A 24,243-nucleotide genomic window follows, 5' to 3' on the forward strand; every position below is an offset into this window, starting at 1 on the left:
TTGGTCTAAAGTAAAAACACGCCCAGTTGGGCATTAAGAAAGTAATTATCATAAAGCTAAAATCGCTCCTAACGTGGAAAAATAGATTGTATTTCTAAATAAAAAACACTGCTGTCACCTACATTATAGCACCAATCTCATTAGTAAAAGTGTAAAAAAATAAAATAAAAAGTACACATATGTGGTATCGCCGCGACCGTAATGACTCCATTAATAAAGTTAATATGTAATTTAAACCGCAAAGTGAACACCGTAAAAAAAAAACGCAAAAAACTATGGCAAAATTGCAATTTTTTTCCATTGCCCCCCAAAAAAGTCATAATAAAAATGAATCAATAAGTCCCATGTACCCCAAAACAGTACCATTCAAAACTACGTCTTGTCCCGCAGAAAACAAGCCCAAAAAATCACTACATTGATGGAAAAATAAAAAAATTACGGCTCTTGGAAAGAGACGATGCAAAAACAAATAATTTTAGTTCAAAAGTGTTTTTATTGTGCAAAAGTCGTAAAACATAAAAAAACCTCCACATATGTGGTATCGCCGTAATCGTACCGACCCATAGAATAAAGATAACATGTTATTTACGTCGCATAGTGAACGGCGTCAATTTAAAAACGCATAGAACAATGGCGGAATTTCAGTTTTTTTTATAATCCCCCCACAAAAAGGTTAATAAAAGTTAATATAAAAATTATATGTACCCAAAAATGGTGCTATTAAAAAGCACAACTAATCCCGCAAAAAACAAGTCCTCATACAGCTATGTAGACGAAAAAATAAAAACGTTATAGCTCTTTGAATGAGACTATAGAAAAACGAATAAAATAGCTTGGTCATTAAGGCCTAAAATGGGCTGGTCAATAAGGGGTTAAATAAAATATATATCCTATGGGGCCCTCAGTATCAAATAGCAAATATATAAAATAATCCAATATTAAATGCTAGTAAATGATGACAGCGCTATGTTTGGGACATTTCATTTGCACTATATCTCAATACAATTTCGGGTAGCCTTACTATACATTTTTGGCACCTTTGGCCTAGAAAAAAAACGCTTGTCTCTTTATTCACTGTCTAAACACTTCAGTAACGTTAATGTGTCAGTATAAGACAGCACATACTGATCTAGCAGGATCCCTATGCGCTGACTAAATGAATGGAGAGAAGTGCGTGAGTGCATCAGCTAACCTCTTCGCTCACACTGTCCCCCATTCCTTACAATATTACATTAGAGGAGCGCCGTTGTCTTCCTCTCTCCTTTTCCTTCATTCAGATTTCTTTGTGAAGGCATCTTCATGGTGTTCCCTAGGTGTTCTCCAGACCAATCTCTGGCTATCATTGCGTCAGAGACAAAAGCAGGACTCATCGCTGAAGAGGATAGACCTGCATTCCAGCCTCCACTGCTGTCTTGCTGTGCACCACGATAGCCTTTGAGAGCGATGGCGTGTGGTAAATGGAGAACCTGTACCAGGAAATCTGGCTCATAGCCCAATGTCGTGCAAACGCCTTCTGCTGGTTTGTATTGGCACAGGTTGCCGTCCTAGACTTGATGCAACGTCCAATTTCACTTGCAATACAGAATTGATCATTACGTGCCATTCTTCCAATCAGATGATCCATCCGTGCAGAGGTTTTTCTCTGCACACCTCTTGCCGTCATCCCCGTTCGTAGTCCTCCCAACCTCCAGGACACGCAACGTTGAACCCTGCTGACGTCTGCCAGAGTGATAAACAAAGGTCTCTCAGTTCAAGGATTCTGTCCCTCTCAGTTTGCGACAAGTGTCGATAACTGGCATGTCGACGAACAGGGGTGTGGCACAATCATCCCACAACACTTGATTTTTGAGGTTTCATGTGGCTAAAAACCTTGCTTTCAATCTGGCTTTTATGCCCATCCCACATGCCACAGATTAGAGCTAGGTGCTTGAAAATTGATCATTTGCAGATCAAAGCGACACCTGCTGCTTCCTTGATTTGCATAACTTTATGGCTTGCCATTCTTGGTGTTGTAATATCAATGTTGAGGAGTGTATGATGGTGTATATGGAGTTATATTGCCCGGTGACCTCCAGTTACCATTTTGGATCAATGAGATCAATGGTGAGGGAAACGGAAGCTGAGGTTTCAGTTTGCCTTTCTGTTGAGGGGTTAACCCGACGGAACCCCTCAACGGAAGGGCAACGGTGATGTGAAAACAGCCTAAGTGAACAGATTTGTGAATGGAGCTTTGGGCTATAATACAGCCAAGTCAGGATCACAGCAAGTTAAGTTACGCAAGGTATGAGCAAAGCTTATACTGTGTGTTACCCAAAGCTTTTATCTATACATAGACTATAAAAATTTTCAAAGGAGCAAGCGCTCCAAGAAATTAAACATTCTGTGGAGGGAGTTCAAAACTCTTACACAAAAACAGATTTTATTTTATTTAAAACCCAAAAATCTCCATAGTTCTATGATTCAGCTATTAAACCACAGAATTTTTGAACAGTCCCCAAATCCTTCATCTAATCACTGTCAATTTTAACAATTAAATGCATGTCATAAAATGCGATTTCATACAGACCTCCCATGATACCTACCAATCTTCATCAGGATCACGATAAATTGCGCTCTGAAAAAGACTTGTAGTGGCACCTAACCTCATGCTGTACTTCAGAGTTTCAACACATGCCAGTTCTCTTATGCATATGTGTTATTCAAGGTAATGTGTTCTTTCTACCCATTATCACTCACCTGTCTTGCTCTTCACATCAAGTCCGATCTTGATCCCTTCATCAATAAAATCAACCACTTTTTCAAAGTCTGATTCTTTGAAATTGCGGGAGGTAAGAGCAGGGGTACCTTAAAAAAAAGAAGGAAAAGAACATCAATACTCACACTAGCCTTGTATCTTTACACATTCATTCCGATCTAAAAAAAAAATAATAAAAAAAATGCTAATCCAAATCTAAAATATCCCGCACCACACATGGACCTGGTCTTATGGTGCTGCCGTCACTCCTCTTTTCCGCATACCGCTGGAATATTGCAGGACTTTTTACTCATTCATAGTTGACCACATGCACGAAAGACCTGAACCGATAAGCAAAGCTGTGTATTTAACATATATAATGTATTTTTTTTTTTAACCCCTTAAGGACGCAGCCTAGTTTTGGCCTTATGGCTCAGAGCCCATTTTTCAAATCTGACATATTTCACTTTATGTGGTAATAACGTCGGAATGCTTAAACCTACCCAAGCGATTCTGAGATTGTTTTCTTGTGACACATTGGGCTTCATGTTCGTGGTAAAATTTGGTCGATATATTCAGTGTTTATTGGTGAAAAATTGCAAAATTTAGAGAAAATTTTGAAAAAATTGAATTTTTCAGAATTTAAATGCATCTGCTTGTAAAACAGACGGCTATACCACCCAAAATAGTTACTAGTTCACATTTCCCATATGTCTACTTTAGATTGGCATCGTTTTTTGAACATTATTTTATTTTTCTTGGATGTTACATGGCTTAGAAGATAAACAGCAATTTCTCATATTTTTAAGAAAATTTCAAAAGCCTTTTTTTTATGGTACCTCTTGAGTTCTGAAGTGGCTTTGTGGGGCCTATGTATTAGAAACCCTGATAAAACACCCCATTTTAAAAACTAGACCCCTCAAAGTATTCAAAACAGCATTTAGAAAGTTTTTTTTAACCCTTCAGGCATTTCACAGGAATTAAAGCAAAGTGGAGGTGAAATTTGCAAATTTAATTTTTCTTGCTGAATTTCAATTTTATTCATTTTTTACCAGAGAAACACTACTAAATATGTATTGTCCAGATTCTGCAGTTTTTAGAAATGTCCCATATGTGGCTCTAGTGCGCTCGTGGACTAAAACACAAGCCCTAGAAGCAAAGAAGCACCTAGTGCATTTTGAGTCCTCTTTTTTTATTAGAATATATTTTAGGCAGCATGCCAGGTTTGAAGAGGCGTTGAGGTGCCAAAACAGTAGGAATCCCCCAATAGTGACCCCATTTTGGAAACTACACCCCTCAAGGAATTAATTTATGGTTGTTGTTACCATTTTGACCGCACAGTTTTTTCACAGCACGTATTTGAATTGGGCTGTGAAATGAAAAAAATGTCATTTTTTCCAATAAAATGTCATTTGTGATCAAAATTTCTTATTTTCACAGGGAACAAAATACCCCATTTTGTCCTTAGTGTGGCAATACACCATTTGTGTTGATAAACTGCCGTTTGGGCCCATGGGAGGGCTCAGAAGGATAGGAGCGCTATATGTTTGTTGGAGTCCAGATTTTGCTGTATTGGTTTTCGGGTGCCATGTCGCATTTGCAGAGCCCCAAAGGTATCAAAGCAATGGAAACCCACCAGAAGTGACCCCATTTTGGAAACTACACCCCTCAAGGAATTCATTTATGGGTAATGTGACTATTTAGACCCCATAGTTTCTATACAGAACTTATTTGAATTGGGCTGGGAATTTAAAAAAAATATATTTTTTCCAATAATATGTCATTTTAGCTTAAAAATTCTTATTTTCACAAGAAATAAAATACTCCATTTTGTTGCCCAATTTGTCCTGAGTGCGGCAATACCCCATTTGTGGTGATAAACTGCCGTTTGGGACCATGGGAGGGCTCAGAAGGAAAGGAGCGCTGTGTGTTCTTTGGAGTCCAGATTTTGCTGGATTGGTTTTCGAGGTGCCATGTCGCATTTGCAGAGCCCCAGAGGTATCAAAGCAATAGAAACCAACCACAAATGACCCCATTTTGGAAACTACACCCCTCAAGGAATTCATTTATGGGTGTTGTGGCCATTTTGACCCCATAGTTTGTTCACAGAACTTATTTGAATTGGGCTGGGAATGAAAACTAAATTATTTTTTTCAAATATGTAGTTTTGGCTGAAAATTTCTTATTTTCACAAGAAACAAAATACCCCATTCTGTTGCGCAATTTGTTCTGAGTGCCGCAATACCCCATTTGTTGTGATAAACTGCCGTTTGGGCCCATGGGAGGGCTCAGAAGGAAAGGACCACCATTTGGCCTACTTGGGATTTTCTAGTGCGAAGTCATGTATTCAGAAGCCCCTGAGGTACCAGTACAGTTGAAACCCGCAAGAAGTGACCCCGTTTTAAAAACTACACCCTTAAGGCATTCATCTAGAGGTGTAGTGAGCATTTTGATCGGAGACCTACACCCCATAAACTGTAATGTGGGTTCTCCCGGGTATGGCAATACCCTACATGTGGCTGTTATCAGCTGCCTGGGCACACAGCAGGGCTCAGAGGGGAAAGACGAGGGGGGATAAGCTATGCGGAGTGCATCAGGGTAAGTAAAATTGGGGTAAATTATAAACCAAGGGATGTATGATAAATTTTAAAACACTTTCATACAGAGCTCTGGTTATTCGGGACACGTGTCACATTGATATATTGTGTCATCCCTTATCGCCCTCTTATAGCAGACTTTGCACCTCTTGACTTTATTCCTTCTTGCCAGTTTGGGGAACTTCTCCTGGAAAGTGTTGCCGCCATGGTACGATGCGTGTGGCCCCGCTTCCAGAAGTACTGGGTGCCCCCCCTTCTTGGTCCCTAAAGATTAGGTTCTTGATAATCGCCTCTTGAAATTCCAGGAAAGTTCCCGTCTGGCCTGCACATCGACGTAGCACGTACGCATTGTACAAAGCCATCTGTATGATGTGCACGGCCAGCTTCTTATACCACACGGCGCAGTAGGGCTTCAGGATTTGATCTTACAAGTCCATCCCTCCCATGTACCGATTGTAGTCCAGGATGCAGTCTGGTTTGGGGGTGGCCTTTCATTCATATATCCTAAACCTGGAGGTATACCCTTATGCACTCTCACAGCTAATACATCTTCACGCCATACCTTGCCCTCTTACCCGGCAGGTACTCGCGGAATTGAACCCTCCCTTTAAAATGTACCAGGGACTCATCAATAGAAATACACTTCTCGGGGGTGTATGCTTGGGAAAACTGGGCACTGGAACGGTCTAATAAGGGTCTCCGTTTATACAAACGGTCAAAACTGGAGTCATCTCGCGGTGGACAAGGCTCATTATCAGTATAATGTAAGAAGCGAAGTATTGCCTCATTTATTTATTTTTTTAGGTTCCAGTTCAGTTCTGAAGTTGCTTTGAGGGGCCCATATATTAGAAACCCCTATCAAATACCCCATTTTAGAAACTAGACCCCTCAAAGTATTCACAACAGCATTTAGAAAGTTTATGAACCCTTTAGGTGTTTCACAGAAATTTAGAGCAAAGTAGAGGTGAAATTTACATATTTTTTTTGTCAGAAAATCCTCTTTATACCATTTTTTTTTATAATACAAAAGGATTTATCAGAGAAACCCAACTTAATCCGTATTGCCCAGATTCTGCAGTTTTGAGAAATATCCCACATGTGGCCCTAGTGCGGTAATGGACTAAAGCACCAGCCTCCGAAGCAAAGAAGCACCTAGTGGATTTTGAGGCCTCTTTTTTATTAGGCACCATGTCCGGTTTGAAGAGGTCTTGTGGTGCCAAAACATTGGGAACCCCCCAAAAGTGACCCCAATTTGGAAACTAGACCCCTTGAGGAATCCATTGTAGTCTTCTTGGGGTGCATGCGGCTTTTTGATCAGTTTTAATTTCCATTTTTAGGTGGCGTGGTGACTAAAAAACAGCAATTCTACTATTGTTTTTTTATTCTTTTTTTTTACAGCGTTCACCGTGCGCTATAAATGACCTATTCACTTTATTCTGCAGGGCGATACGATTACGGCGATACCAGATGTTTATAGTTTTTTTTTTTTATGTCTTATGGCGTTTGCACAATAAAATAAGTTTTGTAAACAATCATTCACTTTTTGTGTTACCTTATTCTATGAGCCATAACTTTTTTATTTTTCAATCAATAAAGCCGTGCGAGGACTTATTTTTTGCGTAACGAACTGTAGTTTCGATCAGTACCATTTTTCGGTACATGCGACTTTTTGATCTCTTTTTATTCCATTTTTTGGGAGGTGAAGTGACCAAACAATTGTGATTGTGGTACGGTTTATTATTATTTTCTTTTACGGCGTTCACCGTGCGGGATAAATAACGAAATAATTTTGTAGTTCAGGCCGTTACGGACGCGGCGATACCAATTATGTATAGTTTATTTGTTTGTTTATATATTTTTATTAATAATAAATGACTGATAAGGGAAAAAGGGGGATTTTTACTTTTAATACTTTTAAAACTTTTATTTTCTTATTTTTACACATCTTTTTTTTACTTTATTACTTTGTCCCACTAGGGGACTTGAGGGCAGGAGGCCCTGATCGCAATTCTAATACACTGCACTACATGCGTAGTGCAGTGTATTAGAGCTGTCAGCTACTCACTGACAGCAAGCATAGTGGGTCCTGACGTTGTCAGGACCCACTAGGCTTCCGTCTATGGCATAGCCAGACGCCATTGTTTGGTGTCCGGTTGCCATAGTCACCATCGCCGGCCGCTATCGCGTAGCAGGCCGGCGATGGCAGTTTAACCCCTAAAAAGCCGCAATCTCTATAGAACGCGGCTTTTAAGGGGTTAATCAGCGGGGACACAGCGATCGGTCCCCGCTGTAGGAGCTGTGACAGCTGCTGAACAAGACAGCAGCTGTCACAGCTCCTGTATGTGTCGGGAGGAAAGCCGAAACGGCCGTTACTCCCGAGACGTACTATTAGGTCATGGAGCGCGAACGATACAGCTGCCATGACGTAATAGTACGTCCAGGAGCGGGAAGGGGTTAAATGTTTACATGTGCAAGCCTTTTAGATGTCAGTGTAGGTTTTTGAAAACTACTAGTTATAATCTATTAAAAAGTTAAGTCAATCTGGAGCTGAAAAACGTGCATAATTTTGCTTTTATAGTAAACCCTTAACGCATTTTCACGTACATGCACAACACGGGATGCATGTACGTTATGGTAATTGCGCGCGCAAAGAAACTGTGCAAACACATTTACTGCATGAGTCAGACTGTGACTTACAGCTGTTTACCCTCAAACGCTGCGGTCAACAGCGACTGTAGCATCTAAGAGGTTTGACAGAGGGTGGGGGCTCCCTCTGCCACCCATTGGTGGGCCTACCTGCCATGACGGTATGCCTATCAGGCCGTTCCAAAGGAACATCCTAATAGACTGTCAGTTTTACCATGACAGAAAGTAGTATTTTGGTATACATCAGTGATCAGAATATCTCATTGTGAGACAAAAATACTAAATTCAAATAAAAAATAAAATAAAAAACTATAAAACAAAAAAAACGAAATTGCAAAGTAGAAAATAAAATTTTTCCATAAAAAATGGCTATATTTTGTAAAAGTGGCAAAAAAACACCCCACAAGAAAATACATATACATGGTATCGCTGCAATTGTAATGACCTGAACAATAAAGTTAACATGTTATTTAATGCACATGGTGAATGTCAGACTCCAAAAAGTTTAGTTTTTTTTGTTATCCCCCTAAAAAAATAAATAAAACATTAACCAATAAATACCATATACCCTAAAATAGTACCAATGAAAACTACACCTCGTCCCACAAAAAGCAAGCTTACATACGGCAAAATAGACAGTAAAAAAAGTTATGGACTGCCGCGATGCAAAAAAGAAATAATTTTTTGTTTAAAAGTGTTTTTATTGTACAAAAGTAGTAAAAAAAGTAAAAACATCTACATATTTGGTATTGCCGTAATGGTACTGACCCATAGAAGAAAGCGAACAAGTTATTTGCACCGCAAAGTGAACGGCACAAATTTAAAACACGAAAAACAAAAAGCAGGTTTTTTTTTTTACAATTCCCTCCTTAAAAAGTTAATTAATATAACTTATGCATTCAAAATGGCGCAACTGAAAAATACAACTCTTTACATAAAACAAGCCCCCGTATGGTAAGTTGTCGAAATAATAAAAAAAAAAAAATATTATGACTGGGAATGTAACGATGTAAAAAATTTAAAAAGAATGCTTGGTCATTAAAAGTAAAAGGGTGAGGCAGTCTAGATTAGTAGCAAGACCCAGCTCAGATTGAAATGTACGGCCTTCCTTTTTTATTCTTAAAGTGGCGTAATTTTAGGCATTATCTAAGTTAAAGCTAGCTTTTTTGACATATGTTACGACAAATTTATGACTGCATGTTCCTTTTAACAAATCTGTCACATCATACATCACTGTAATTAACGTTCACTGGCTAAAATTACGCCTGTGTGGTGTAGAGATGTAACTTTGCATGGCCAAAATGGCACTAAAAATTCTGGCGCAAATGGTAGACAATTTTGGTGTAGTGTACACCAAAAATGTAACATATATACAAAATAACAAGCATGGAGTAAGCAGAGTAGACACATTTAATTTTAACCCCTGGTCTGCTGTATCTGGACCACCCGTCAACCAGGTGTCACATGAGTCAAGCATTCCAGCATTATTTTGGCAATTGTACCTTGTCCATATTTCAAGGACTGCCTAATCTACAATTTGCTGAGTTAGCTGTGTGAAACCGTAATTGCTACTTGAATGAATTCAGCAGATGGATGATAACTGTAGCATCTCTATGAACAATTACAACTATTAAAAGCATGTACAAGATTTATGTCTAGATCAACAAAACCCCAGGGAAAATGTGGAGATTTTCCTTTTCAAATTTATTTTTTCTGTCCTTTGTACAACAGTGAAATCTGCTCAGATCTATATAATAATTACATTTAAGCGTGATTTTCGAAAAATGAGCAAAGCAGAAAAAGCTAAGTTTCCAGTCTGTAAAAAAAAACAAAAAAACTTTAAAGAGGTTCTGTCACCACATTATAAGTGCCCTATCTCCTACATAATGAGATTGGCGCTGTAATGTAGGTGACAGCAGTATTTTTTATTTAGAAAAACGATCTATTTTCACCAAGTTATGAGCAATTTTAGCTTTAAGCTAATTACTTTCTTAATGCCCAACTGGGCGTGTTTTTACTTTTGACCAAGTGGGCGTTGTACAGAGAAGTGTATGATGTTGACCAATCAGCGTCATACACTTCTCTCCATTAATTTAATCAGCGCATAGGTATCTTGCTAGATCAGTATGTGCAGTCACTTACTTACACATTCACGTTACTGAAGTGTCTTGACAGTGACTAGACATCACTTCCAACCAGGACGCGATGTCCATTCACAATCCTGACACTTCGGTAACGTTTGTGTGGGACTTAGGGCTAGTTCACACAGAGTTTTTTGACATGGAAACCGCGTCGGAAAACGTGGCAAAAAACGGCCGAAAATGCCTCCTATTGATTTCAATGGGAGGCTGAGGGATTTGATTTCCCGCGAGCAGAAAAACTGTCTCGCGGGAAGAAGGGACATGCCCTATCTTCAGGCGTTAACGCTTCTGACCTCCCATTGACATTAATGGTAGGCAGAAGAACCGTATTTCGCTGGGTTTTTTGCGCGCGGCGCTCAATAGCCACAGGCGAAAAACACAGCGAAAATCGGCGTGCAGGCAGATTTTCCTCCTGCAAAATACTCCGTGTGAACCCAGCCTTAGAGCACAGGAAAGCGTAATCTCGCTGTAAACTGTCATTTACAGTGTGATCTCGCGAGATTAGGCTTGCTCTGCTGTAAGTACCACACAAACATTACCAAAGTGTCGAGATTGTGAATAGACATCCCGTCCTGGCTGGAAGGAATGTCTATTCACTGTCAAGACACTTCAGTAACGTTAATGTGTGAGTAAGTGACTGCACATACTGATCTAGCAATATCCCTATGTGCTGAGTAAATGAATGGAGAGAAGTGTATGATGCTGATTGGTTAGCGTCATACACTCCTCTGTACAACGCTCACTTGGTCAAAAGTAAAAACACGCCCAGTCGGGCATTAAGAAAGTAATTAGCATAAAGCTAAAATCACTCATAACATGAAAGTAGATAATTTTTCTAAATAAAAAACACTGCTGTCACCTACATTACAGCGCCGATCACATTATGTAGGCCACTTATAATGTGGTGACAGAGCTTCTTTAAAACTGTTCATCCATCTAGTGATATCTTGTGAATTCTGATGCCATTGAAAGTGTTAATAACATATATCCAATTAAAGTAGATACTTAAAGAGGCTCTGTCACCACATCATAAGTGCCCTATCTCCTACATAAGGAGATCGGCGCTATAATGTAGGTGACAGCAGTGGTTTTTATTTAAAAAAAATGATCTATTTTTACCACTTTATTAGCAATTTTAGATTTATGCTAATGAGTTGCTTAATGCCCAAGTGGCCTCATGCACTCCTCTCCATTCATTTACTCAGCGCATAGGGATCCTGCTAGATCCTTATGTGCTGTCTTATACGAACACATTAACAATACTGAAGTGTTTGGACAATGGATAGACATTCCACGGGATGTCTATTCACAATCTCTGCACTTCGTTACTGTTTCTATGGTAGTTACAGCAGATGAAGCGTGATCTCGTTGTAACCTGTCATTTACAGCGAGATCACGCTTCCTCTGCTGTAACTACCACAGACAGAGTAACGAAGTGCAGAGATTGTGAATAGACATCCCGTGGAATGTCTATTCACTGTCTAAACACTTCAGTATTGTTAATGTGTTAGTATAAGACAGCACATAAGGATCTAGTAGGATCCCTATGCGCTGAGTAAATGAATGGAGAGGAGTGCATGAGGCTGATTGGTCAGCGCCCACTTGGTCTAAAGTAAAAATACGCCCACTTGGGCATTAAGCAAATTAGCTAATAAAGTGGTAAAAATAGATAATTTTTTTAAATAAGCATTACGGTCACCTACATTATAGCGCCGATCTCCTTATGTAGGAGATAGGGCACTTATAATGTGGCGACAGAGCCTCTTTAAAGGAGTTGTCCAGGGTCCCTTCAGAATCTAGGTCCCAGGAAACAAGCTCATTAAGGTGGCAGCCCCGAGATCATCTGCAGAGAAAATAAAGAATTCCAGGGTGCCCATAAAAACGAATAGGCATTTATTGTTTAAAGTGGATGTAGGTAGCTCTCTTAAAAGGATCTGTCCGCTCTCCTGACATGTTGGTTTATGTAAATACTTGTATTCCCCATGAAGCATCTTTTCAAGGAACTCTGCGTTTTGATATTTCTCGGTTATACCTCCTGGAATTATATAAATAAATATACAACTGGGCGTTAACATACCCCTTGTCAAACGGACAAGTTCCTACACATTTTGACATTGTAGAATCAATTATATTTTATGAGGAATACAAATATTTACTTAAACGCACGTCAGGAGAACAGACAAGTCCACTTTTATCCCTTCCCGCCCACACCACGTAAGTTAACAGGCTAATAGAATGGTCCCTGAGCCTGTAACCCGTTAATTTACATGCCGAGTTTCATGGAACTGTGCACTCCTGCACACTATGCCATTGGCAGTATAGGGCTGTCACAGAGACCATTTGATCCTGTACTGTGACAGGGGAAAAAAATAAGCACTTTCCTATCACAACAAGCCCTGAACAGTGTTCATATTGAGCACGGTGTTCATAAATGTAGAAGCCGCCGCTTCTGCTTTGGGCAGTTGCTAGGGAACCCCGTGATGTTAGAAATGAAGATCTGCGTCTAACCCATACGCAAAACTTTTAGACATACTGCGTGACAAAAAGCATGAAAAAACATAAATAAATCAACTGTGCATGCTCAGTCATTATGAGCCGTGAATAGCAGGTGCTTCTATAGTGGAGAATGGGCGCAGGCGCAATGGCTAGGTGAGTGAGTCTGGGAAGCCAATCGGCGAACGCTCAGCAGAAGATGCTGAAAAGGCCGGGGGGTGTGCGTGACATCAGCGGAAATAGGCATTTCCACAATCGGCATCAAGTACGGAACAGCGGACCAAACGGGGGAAGTAGTAGGTTTTTGGAAATTAAAGTAATTTACTCATTGCTTGGATAGGAGATTGAAGGATGGTTCCTCTTGTCGGACAACCCCTTTAAGTAATTAGAAAGGCCCTTGTGTCCCACTTTTTTGTTTTTTAATCAAGTAAATTTTTATTGCAAAATTTTAGCAACATATCACCTTAGAAACAAATAAAAACAAAAACACAAAATAATCCCCCCCTCCCCTCAATGTACAGATTGTATTAAACACAAAATAGTGTGAAGTACAACAATATAATATTTGCACATCTTTCACAGTTTAAATTATACAAATAGCATTACTAATGAGATTGTTCATGAGAGGCCAAAGCAATATTTACCATCATGTATATAATAGAAGTCTATCATTCAATCGGTCACAACCCAGCTGCAGCTTCAGGTAAAGAGTCTGACCCCTGTCTCTCTAGCCAGGGGACCCAGATTTTGTCAAATGTGTGCCTTGCATTCCGAGATGTATATATATATTTTTCCATATGCGTTAACCAATTGACTTTATTACAAAATTCCAATAGAGTGAGTGGGGTGTTGCTCATCTATCCAATGTTGTGCAATAAGCTTCCTAGCTTAGCACATTTAGCACATTAACAATGTATAGAGTGTATTTCTAATTAATTTAATGTTATCTTCATTGAAAAAAACTGTGCTTTTCTTGCAAAAATAAGGAAATTTCTAAGTGACCATAAACTTTTGAACGGTAGTGAATCCTCTACGTATCCCAGAATACATACATATGGGTTGAAATCTACAGAGACCCGATATATGGAGGAAATAAGATCCCCCACTTCCGACCAAAACTGCTGCAATTTCGAGCATTGCCACCTCATTTATATCAGAGTACCCGGCTCCACACTGCACCTAGGACATACAGGAGACTCTCTAAACCCAATATCATGTAAAAAGACCGGGGTCCTATAAATGCTATGTAGCAAATATAAATGAGAAATACGATGTGCCTCATTCATGGACAGTCTAGGGGTTCGTGATAGAACATCATTCCAATGAGTTTCCTCTATAGGCCCAATATCTCTTTCCCATTTGCTTCTCAGAGAGGGAAATCTATCCAGGTACCCCAGCAATAAACTTTTATATATAAAAGGGATATAATTCCAGAAGTGTGATCCACATTACGAACAACTCCAATCAGGACATTGTCCGTTACCGACAGGTCTTGATTCTTGCTTTCAACTTCATAGGCATGTCAAAGCTGAAGGTACTTATAAAATTGGGCATGAGGGAGATCAAATTCAGTCTGTATACGAGTTAAAAGTTTAAGACCTTGATCATCTATCGGCTGGACCAATCTGCGCACACTTCTCCTCTTCCACATTTCGAAATGAGTTAGTGCATGTAAGCGAGTCAAACATGGCATGTCCCATATAGCTGTGTATTGTGTACAACCCTTGATGTGCTGCATATCTCTAACACACCACCATATCTTATGTATCAGATATAGTGTCGGGAAATTCTTAGTATGTACTTTAAATTTATGTGCCTCCAAAGCCTCAAGAGGGGGGCACCCAGTACTTCTGGAAGCGGGGCCACACACACATCGTACCAGGTCAACACTTTCCAGGAGAAGTTCCCCAAACTGGCAAGAAGGGAAAAAAGTCAAAAGAGGTGCAAATTCTGCTATAAGAGGGGGATAAGGAAGGACACAATATATCAATGTGACACGTGTCCCGAAAAACCAGGGCTCTGTATGAAAGTGTATTAAAATTTATCATACATTCCCTTGATTTTTGATCTACCCCAGTTTTACTTAACCTGATGCACTCCGCACAGCTTATCCCCCTCATCTTTCCCTTCTGAGCCCTGCTGTGTCTTTTACACAATACCTGTGCTGTCAAAATGCTCACAACACCTCTAGATGAATGCCTTAAGGGGTGTACTTTTTAAAACAGGGTCACTTCTCTGGGGTTTCAACTGTACTGGTACCTCAGGGGCTTCTGCATACATGACTTCGCACCAGAAAATCCCCAGTAGGCCAAATGGTGGTCCTTCCCTTCTGAGCCCTGGGGTGTGCCCAAACGGCAGTTTATCACCACAAATGAGGTATTGCCGCACTCAGGACAAATTGGGCAACAAAATGGGGTATTTTATTTGTTGTGAAAATAAGAAATTTTGAGGCAAAACTACATCTTATTGGAATTTTTTTTAAATTAACAGGTCAATTCAAATAAATGCTGTGAAAAAACTGTGGGGTCTAAATGGTCACAACACCCATTAATGAATTCCTTGAGGGGTGTAGTTTCCAAAATGGGGTCACTTCAGGTAGGTTTTCATTGCTTTGATACCTCTGGGGCTCTGCAAATGCGACATGGCACCCGAAAACAAATCCGGCAAAATCTGGACTCCAAAAGAACACATAGCGCTCCTTTCCTTCTGGGCCCTCCCATGGGCCCAAACGGCAGTTTATCACCACAAATGGGGTACTGCTGCACTCAGGAGAAATTGGGCAACAAAATAAGGTATTTGATTCGTTGTGAAAATAAGAAATTTTGAGCCAAAACGACATCTTATTGGAAAAAAAATTCATTTTTTTTTTCATTTCACAGCCCAATTCAAATACGTGCTGTGAAAACGCTGTGGGGTCAAAATGGTAACAACAACCATAAATAAATTCCTTGTGGGGTGTAGTTTCCAAAATGGGGTCACTTTTGGGGGATTCCTTCTGTTTTGGCACCTCAACACCTCTTTAAACCTGGCATGCTGCCTAAAATATATTCTAATAAAAAAAAAGGAGGCCCCAAAATGCACTAGGTGCTTCTTTGCTTGTGGGGCTTGTGTTTTTTTCCACGAGCACACTAGAGCCACATGTGGAACAATTCTAAAAACTGCAGAATCTGGAAAATACATATTTAATAGTGTTTCTCTGGTTAAACCGTCTGTGTTACAGAAAATAATGGAATAAAATTGAAATTCAGCAAGAAAAATGAAATTTGGAAATTTCACCCTTACTTTGCTTTAATTCCTGTGAAATGCCTAAAGGGTTAAAAAAAATGTTCTAAATGCGGTTTTGAATACTTTGAGGGGGTCTAGTTTTTAAAATGGGGGCGTTTTATGGGGTTTTCTAATACATAGGCCCCTCAAAGCGACTTCAGAACTGAACAAGTAGCTTAAAAAGGCTTTTGAAATTTTCTTAAAAATATGAGAAATTGCTGTTCATGTTCTAAGCCTTATAACGTCCAAGAAAAATAAAAGAATGTTCAAAAAACAATGCCAATCTAAAGTAGACATATGGGAAATGTGAACTAGTAACTATTTTGGGTGGTATAAACATCTGTTTTACAAGCAGATGCCTTTAAATTCAGAAAAATGCTTTTTTTCCCCTAAATTTTGCAATTTCTCACAAATAAACACTGAATATATCGACCAAATTTTACCACTAAGATACAGTCTCAGAATCGCTTGGATAGGTTTAAGCATTCCGAAGTTATTACTACATAAAGTGAAATATGTCAGATTTCAAAAATGGGCTCTGAGCCTGAAGGCAAAAACAAGGCTGCGTCCTTAATGGGTTAAGGATATTTGGACACCTAAATATTTAAAAGGATGTGACACACTTCATAGGAAGATCATCATGCGGTAGCCGTATACTTGGGGCATCCAACTCAATCATAGCAGATTTGGACCAACTAATTGTCAGACCAGAGTAACGGCCAAACTTTTCAACAGTAGACATACTGGGAACTTTTCAACAGTAGACATCAAGGCAAACAGCACGATCTTCTAAAAAAAGCAGCATGTCATCAGCATATAATGCTAGTTTATCTTCCAGATCTCAATGTCTAAATCCCACAAATATTTATTGAACCCCTAATCAAGGCTGCCAGCGGCTCTATGGCTATTGCAAAGAGCAAGGGGGAAAGTGGGCATCCCTGCCTCGTGCTTCTACCCAATTGAAAGGTATCTGTCAAAAAGTTATTTTCATGAAGTCTGGCCAAAGACCTGTCAAACATCATCTTAACTCAAGAGATAAAGGATTCTCCAAAGCCCATTTTCCAAAGTACTGCCCATAGATATGTCCATTCCACCATAGCAATTGCTTTAGTCATGTCAAATGAACAGGTCACCTGGCTGCCAGAGTTATCGGCTGGAAGTTGTAAATTCAGAAATAGCCTCCTAAGATTGATAGTGGTGGATTTATGAGGCATAAAGCCGGTTTGATCAGGATGTATTAATGTCGTGATAATTTTAGAGAGACGAGTAGCTATGATCTTGGCGATAATTTTAATATCAACGGGTAATAAAGATATCGGTCAATAGGACTCGGCCAACAGAGGGTCCTTTCCCGGTTTTGGAAGAACGACTATCACTGCTTCTCTCATAGTGTCTGGCAAACCTTGGCCCCTAACCGCTGAATTAAAAACATCCAGAAGGTGTGGCAAAAGTGTCACCAAGTCTTTTAAATATCTCTGCTGGAAGACCGTCTGATCCCGGAGCATTGTTAGCTAAAGATGCTACCGCTTCCTGAATTCTGCCAATTGTACTGGGGTCTCTAAAAACTCTTTGTCTGTAGAAGATAAAACTGGCATGGAGATAGATATATATGCCTCAAGTTGTGCCCATGTGTCCCACTTTAAAAAAGGAACAAAACATTTTGGAGGAGACCAAAGAAAACTTTCGAATGTAGCATTTCAAAAGGTGAAATTTTGCTCTGAGTATGAAGTCCAAAACATCCCCGATTTAAGCAGACGGCTCTGCTGTATAAGGTATCGAAGAAAGGAACTGCAGCACTCAACATAATCCGAAGAAGTGTATTTGATTTATTCACCAAGCATACAAATACTTGCAACGTTTCAACCCATGAATGGGTCTTTATCAAGCATAAAGACCCGTTCAGTTCCTTTCTTTGATTGCATATTGATGGTCTCCCTTGGACCTGAGATTCTTTGCTGCGTGCTCCACCCATGTTTGGGGAGTTGTCCTTTCACACTGAAGAATTTTTTGTGGCTGTGCCACTGTTTTCCTGAATATCTGCTGTATAAGGTTTTCAACCACCCTCTATCGACTCATGAAGTCAAACTTCTATAGCCCTGCTTTTCAGAACACTTATGCACACAGAGGGTGCAACCGATAAGAGCATTACATTCGCAGAATGCATTTAAAACAGCTATAAAATAGATCTACACTTACGAGGGAAATTTGGATTAAAAAACCCACAAGTTTTCCCACTGTAAATATTCATCAGGGTGCTTCGAACTCTTGCTCTGCATGTATAGAGCTAGCTATGCAGTGTCCATACGAGTTCAGGCAGCTGGTTAGCATCCAGCAAGCATGACAAATCTGGATCAGGATGCTCTTGTAGCTTCTATTTTGTTGATGTGATGGTAGCAAAAATTCCTTCCCCAGCCACACTTTGTAGACGATGTTGCTAGGCCTAGAGCTAGTAGTTCTAGGTGAGTTTTTTTTAACTTTTATACGTACTGTGTGGGAACTTGTAAAGGGGCTAGACAGACATTGGCTCTTTGGAAGTTGTTTAATTTAATAGGCATGTCTACATTGAAAAAAAATCTCTAAATCCGAGGTATACATCAATAGGATCTACCAACATATACCATTAATATAAGGCTGCAACGTATGCCACTGTATAAGTATACCGCTCAGTATACGTTTTGTATTGTACAGTGTGCCATGGAATAGCAGGACATTACAGGACGTTCTTTTGACATTCCTCAGGTAGAATGGAGCCCTTTGGATACGTTCGGCGCAATCACCTTTGAGCTTTTCCAGCGCACAAGCCAAAACATAGGGAAATGATTAAGTGTGAACACAGCCTAACATGGAAAATACAAAGCCATTTATAAAAAGGACTTACCCAGCCTTAGGCCTCCGGGAGTTAGTGCACTCTTATCTCCAGGACATGTGTTCTTGTTGGCAGTTATAGACACAAGTTCAAGCACCCTCTCAGCTCGAGCTCCATCCAGACCCTTAGGCCTCAGGTCTACTAAAACCAGATGGCTATCAGTACCTCCTGAAAGAAAAAGAGAGATCATCATAGCACAAATAAAAAGGACTCTCTAGGACTCTTAGGGCCTGTTCACATCAGCGCTGGCTTCCGTTCAACCTTTCCGTCAGAGGAAAAGATGAACGGAAAGCCAAATGGAAACTACCGCCTCCGTTTGAATTACCATTGATTTCAATTGTATTTTTTCTCTTTCAGTTAGCATTAGTTTGCCTTGTTCTAAATTTCCCTTTTTGTTTTTATGGAAACAATAGCATAGTCGACTACACTATTTTTTCCATGGAAAAAAAACCCTGAAATCTAGCGGAATGAAGGCAAACTGATACCAACTAAAAAAGAAAAAATACAATTGAAATCAATGGTAATGCAAACTTAAGCGATAGTTTCCGTTTGGCTTTCCGTTCATCTGTTCCTCTGATAAAAAGGTTGAACGGAACAGATGAACAGGAGCCAGTGCTAATGTTAACAGGCACTAAGTAAATTTAGAACACAAAACTGACTGCATAACAAAGAGGCCAACATTTAACCCCTACCCGCACCAGGACGTAACTGTACGTCGTTGCGGGAAGTTACTTCCCGCACGAGGACGTACAGTTACTGAGTTAATCCCGGTGCACACTGTCGGCGACAGTGTGCACCGGGAACCAGGAGGTCAGCTGTCGCCGACAGCTGACACTCCCCTCTTGCCGGCCAGCGGTCCTTTGCCGCTGATTTCGGCGCATTAACCCCTTAAATTCGGCGATCGGGTGCAATCGCCGAATTTTAGGGGTTTCTAACATATCGGCAGACCCCCGTCCGAAATCGCGGGGTCTGCCGATAGTTAGTATGGCAAACGGAAGCCAAACAATGGCTTCCGGGTCTGCCATGGACAGAAGCCCATCAGGACCAACCTTCGGCTGGTCCTGATAGGCTTCCTGTCAGAGTGACAGAAAGTCACTGTGCCGTTCCCGATGCACACTGTCGGCGACAGTGTGCATCGGGAACTTGGAGATCAGCTGTCCCCGACAGCTGACACTCTCCAGTGTTGCCGATCAGCGGCTCATCGCCGCTGATTTCGGCAATTAACCCGTTACATGCGGGGCTCGATTGCGATCTCCGCATGTAGCGGGTTTGTAGCGCATCAGCAGCCCCCATGCAATCGTGGGGGCTTCTGATGCTTGTGATGGCACCCGGGGGCCAGACAACGGCCCCCAGGTCTGCCATGTATGTCAGCCTATGAGGATCAGCCTCTGTTGATCCTCGTAGACCAACTGTCAGAGTGACTGTGACGTCACACTGACAGTTGGAATACATTACACTACCTAGGTAGTGTAATGTATTCTAGCAGCGATCAGAGCTGCAGGTCAAAAAAAGAAAGTGTAAAAAGTAAAAGAAAAGTTAATAAACAAAAATATAAAGTGTAAAAAGTAAAAAAAAGTTAATAAATTTTTTTTATAAAAGTGTAAAAATAAAAGGTTTTGTTTTCCTATAATAAGTCATTTATTATAGGGAAAAAATGAAAACGTTAAAAAAAAAGTACACATATTTGGTATCGCCGCGTTCGTAACGACCCAATCTATGAAACTATAATGTTAATTTTTCCGCACGGTGAACGCCGCAAACAAAATAAACGGAAAACTGTCAGCATCGCTATTTTTTAGTCACCACCCCTCCCAAGATATAGAATAAAAAGTGATCAAAAAGTCGCATTTACCCCAAAATGGTACCAATAAAAACTACAACCCGTCCCGCAAAAAACAAGACCTCCCACAGCTTTTTTGACGAAAAAATAAAAACGTTACGGCTCAAAATAGCGTGTCCCAGAAAATAAATTATTTTATAGAAACTTAATTTTATTGTGCAAACGCTGCAAAACGTAAAAAAATCTATACACATATGGTATCGCCATAATCGTACCGACCGGCAGAATAAATTAAAACGTAATTTATTGCGCACGGTGAACGCTGTAATAAATAAAGAATTTAAAGCGCCAAAATCGCTGTTTTTTGGTCACCTTAGCTCTAAAAAAGATCCTGAGGGGCCAAAATCTCACTATACCCCTAGAAAAATTCCTTGAGGGGTGTAGATTCCAAAATGGGGTCACTTTTGGGGGGTTTACACTGTTTTGGTCCCTCCGGGGCGTTGCAAACCCGACATGGCACTGAAAACCAATCCAGCAAAATCTGCGCTCCAAAATCCAAAAGGCGCTCCTTCCCTCCTGAGCCCTGCTGTGGGTCCAAACATCAGTTTACGACCACATATGGGGTATTGCCGTAATCGGGAGAAATTGCTTTACAAATTTTGGGGTGCTTTTTCTCCTTTATTCCTTGTAAAAATGAAAAAATTCTATGTTTCCACAGAAAAATAGGTGATTTTCATCTTCACAGACTAATTCCACTAAATTCTGCAAAAAAACTGTGGGGTCAATATGCTATCTATACCCCTAGAAAAATGCCTTGAGGGGTGTAGTTTCCAAAATGGGGTCACTTTGGAGGGGTTTCGGCTGTTTAGGTACCACAAGACCGCCTCAAACCTGACATGGTGCCTAAAATATATTCCTAAAAAAAGGAGGCCCCGAAATCCACTAGCTGCTCCTTTGCTTCTGAGGCCTGTGTTTCAGTCCATTAGGACACTAGGGCCACATGTTGGATATTTCTAAAATCTGCAGAATCTGGGCAATAAATATTGAGTTGCGTTTCCCTGGTAAAACCTTCTGTGTTACAGATTTTTTTTTATTACAAATGAATTTCGGCAAAAAAAATGAAATTTGTAAATTTCACCTCTACTTTGCCTTAATTCCTGTGAAACGCCTAAAGGGTTAAAATATTTTCTGAATGTGGTTTTGAATACCTTGAGGGGTGCAGTTTTCAAAATGGGGTGATTTATGGGGACTTTCTAATATATAAGGCCCTCAAAGCCACTTCAGAACTGAACTGGTCCCTGAAAAAATAGCCTTTTGAAATTTTATTGAAAATATGAGAAATTGCTGCTAAAGTTCTAAGCCTTGTAACGTCCTAGAAAAATAAAAGTACGTGAAAAAAAATGATGCAAACATAAAGTAGACATATAGGGGATGTTAACTAGTAACTATTTTGTGTGGTATTACTATCTGTTTCACAAGCAAATACATTTAAATTTAGAAAAATGCAAATTTTTGCAAATTTTTGCTAAAATTTGAAGTTTTTCACAAATAAATATTGAATTTATCGACCAAATTTTTTCACTAACATAAAGTACAATATGTCACGAGAAAACAATCTCAGAATCGCTTGGATAGGTAAAAGCATTCCGGAGTTATTACCACATAAAGTGACACATGTCAGATTTTAAAAAATAGGCTGTGTCCACAAGGCCAAAACAGGCTGTGTCCTAAAGGGGTTAAGTTTATAAAAAAAAAAAAAAATCACACACAGACATACATATAATTTTACACTTACAACAATCTGAAACTTAGGCGATGGTGGTATAGTACACTGTACCTGACACAAGCGTGTAACCCTTCTTGAGCAGGGAGGCTGCCATGGCCTTGGCATTTTTCAGGACTTGCACAGCATATTCATGGAACATCGGAGAACTGGCCTGTAGATTCAGAAATAGTTCCCGGTATCATTGTTTTATTTGCCACATTTTCAGCAGCTTTATACAGAGAAACATTATTTTTAGCAAATCTGTGGAAAAACCTGGATGCAACTTGTGAAAACAGCCAAAGGGTAAGTTCACACAGTTTTGTGATTCGGAAACCGCGTCGGAAAAACCGCCAAAAAGGTCTCCTATTGATTTCAATGGGAGGCAGAGGCGTTTTTTTCCCGCGAGCGGAAAAAACGGCTCGCGGGAAAAGGAAGGGACATGCCCTATTTTGACATCAATGGGAGGCAGATAAAGCGTATTTCGCTGCGGTTTTTTGCCCACGGCGCTCAATGGCCGTGGGCGAAAAACACAGCGAAAATCGGCGTGGAAGGCAGAGCAAAATCTGCCTCAAAATTCCAAACGGGATTTTAAGACAGATTTTCTGCCTGCAAAAAACTCTAAGTGAACCCAGCCAAAGAATACTGGCCATCCAAATGAAAACAGAAGAAAATGCAAACCCCCGAGAGGTCAATCAGCTATCCCAAAATCCCAAATGGCAAAACAGCCTAGTTTCACACCTACATGGGAATTAATCGGTGCATAGCCGGGTAGACTCGCCACATAGGACATTGGGAAAGGTACATGCTATCAGAAATACGGATATTTAGGGTCTTTTTTATTTATGTGGAAATGCGTTTTCAGTATTGTGGCCATAACTGTGAAACGCATGCATTGCTATTGATACACACACACACGTTTTCTTTAATAGTATTACTTAAAGGCTATGTACACCTTTGAAACCAAACTTCACATTTCAATAAATATTGAATGTTTTAGGTGATATAAAGCAACTATTAAAATTGACTGATGACACACACACTTTTAAAAAAAACAAACATGTTTTAAAATACAGCTGCTATGTATCCTGTATACATAGAAGCTGTACCTTGCCGTCAAAGCGGTTTCTGTCAGGTCAGCTGGACTGACAGCTCGTCTGAAAGCTGGACTTAAATGTGTTCCTTATTAGCTTGCCTGACTGAATTGGTTTTGAGGGCAGTAAACAGCTTCTATGTATACAGGATACATAGAAGCTCTAGCTTAAAATATTTAAAAGATTTTTAATTAAAAAGTCAATTTAAAAAGCTGCTTTAAAATGACCTAAAACAATGTTTTATTTTTAAATAAATAATAAAAAAACAAAAAAACATATTGGGCTTAAAGGTGTACATCATAGCCTTTAAATTCTTAGAACATACCTCATGGATATCCTGCTTCATTTGTAGAGTTGTGTCTGGCGTCTACATGCAAGCTTTAAAAGGTCTCCTTTTTACATCTAATGGTTATTTTAAAGAAAAATAGCCACTTCCTTTAAGACATGGATTCCATTTGTAGTCAGCAATTTATAATTTCATGGGGTGAGGCAGTTTTGGTTCTGCAGTATTCGAGCGGTGTCACAATTTGATTAATAACTGCATTTCCTATTGGAATCACCTGCTCTGTGGTTATCGGCCAGCAGGTGTTTCACACGAAAGGAAACAGTTATTCCATTTAACAAAGAAAAGGTTTATTAATAGATTTCTCAATGTCTGAATTGTAAATCAGTATATGAGGTCAGGAGATGTGTGTTTATATTAACATAAAACACACGTGTATAAATTAGTGAGCTTTAGTAACACACCTTATACTAGATAAGTATATGTAAAAGATCAATATTACAGTCATCCCAAATAGAGATGAACAAAAAAATAAAATAAATAAATATTATATATACACATACATGCATATATATCTATCTAT

The 24,243-nt window shown here is 39.7% G+C and overlaps 1 protein-coding gene across 1 annotated transcript in view; it reads right to left on the reverse strand.

Annotated features, from left to right (window-relative positions):
* Positions 1–24,243, reverse strand: part of SHMT2 (serine hydroxymethyltransferase 2) — an 87,104-nt gene that overhangs the window by 4,790 nt on the left and 58,071 nt on the right. Inside the window, exons 9-11 of the mRNA XM_075852005.1 lie at positions 22,359–22,458; positions 18,754–18,909; positions 2,737–2,844 (exon numbers count right to left, since the gene is read on the reverse strand). Of these exons, the coding sequence (XP_075708120.1) occupies positions 2,737–2,844; positions 18,754–18,909; positions 22,359–22,458 (364 nt within the window). The remainder of the gene's footprint in view (positions 1–2,736; positions 2,845–18,753; positions 18,910–22,358; positions 22,459–24,243) is intronic.

This window comes from Rhinoderma darwinii, chromosome 2 (assembly GCF_050947455.1).
Source record: "Rhinoderma darwinii isolate aRhiDar2 chromosome 2, aRhiDar2.hap1, whole genome shotgun sequence".
NCBI classification, from domain to species: Eukaryota; Metazoa; Chordata; class Amphibia; order Anura; family Rhinodermatidae; genus Rhinoderma; species Rhinoderma darwinii.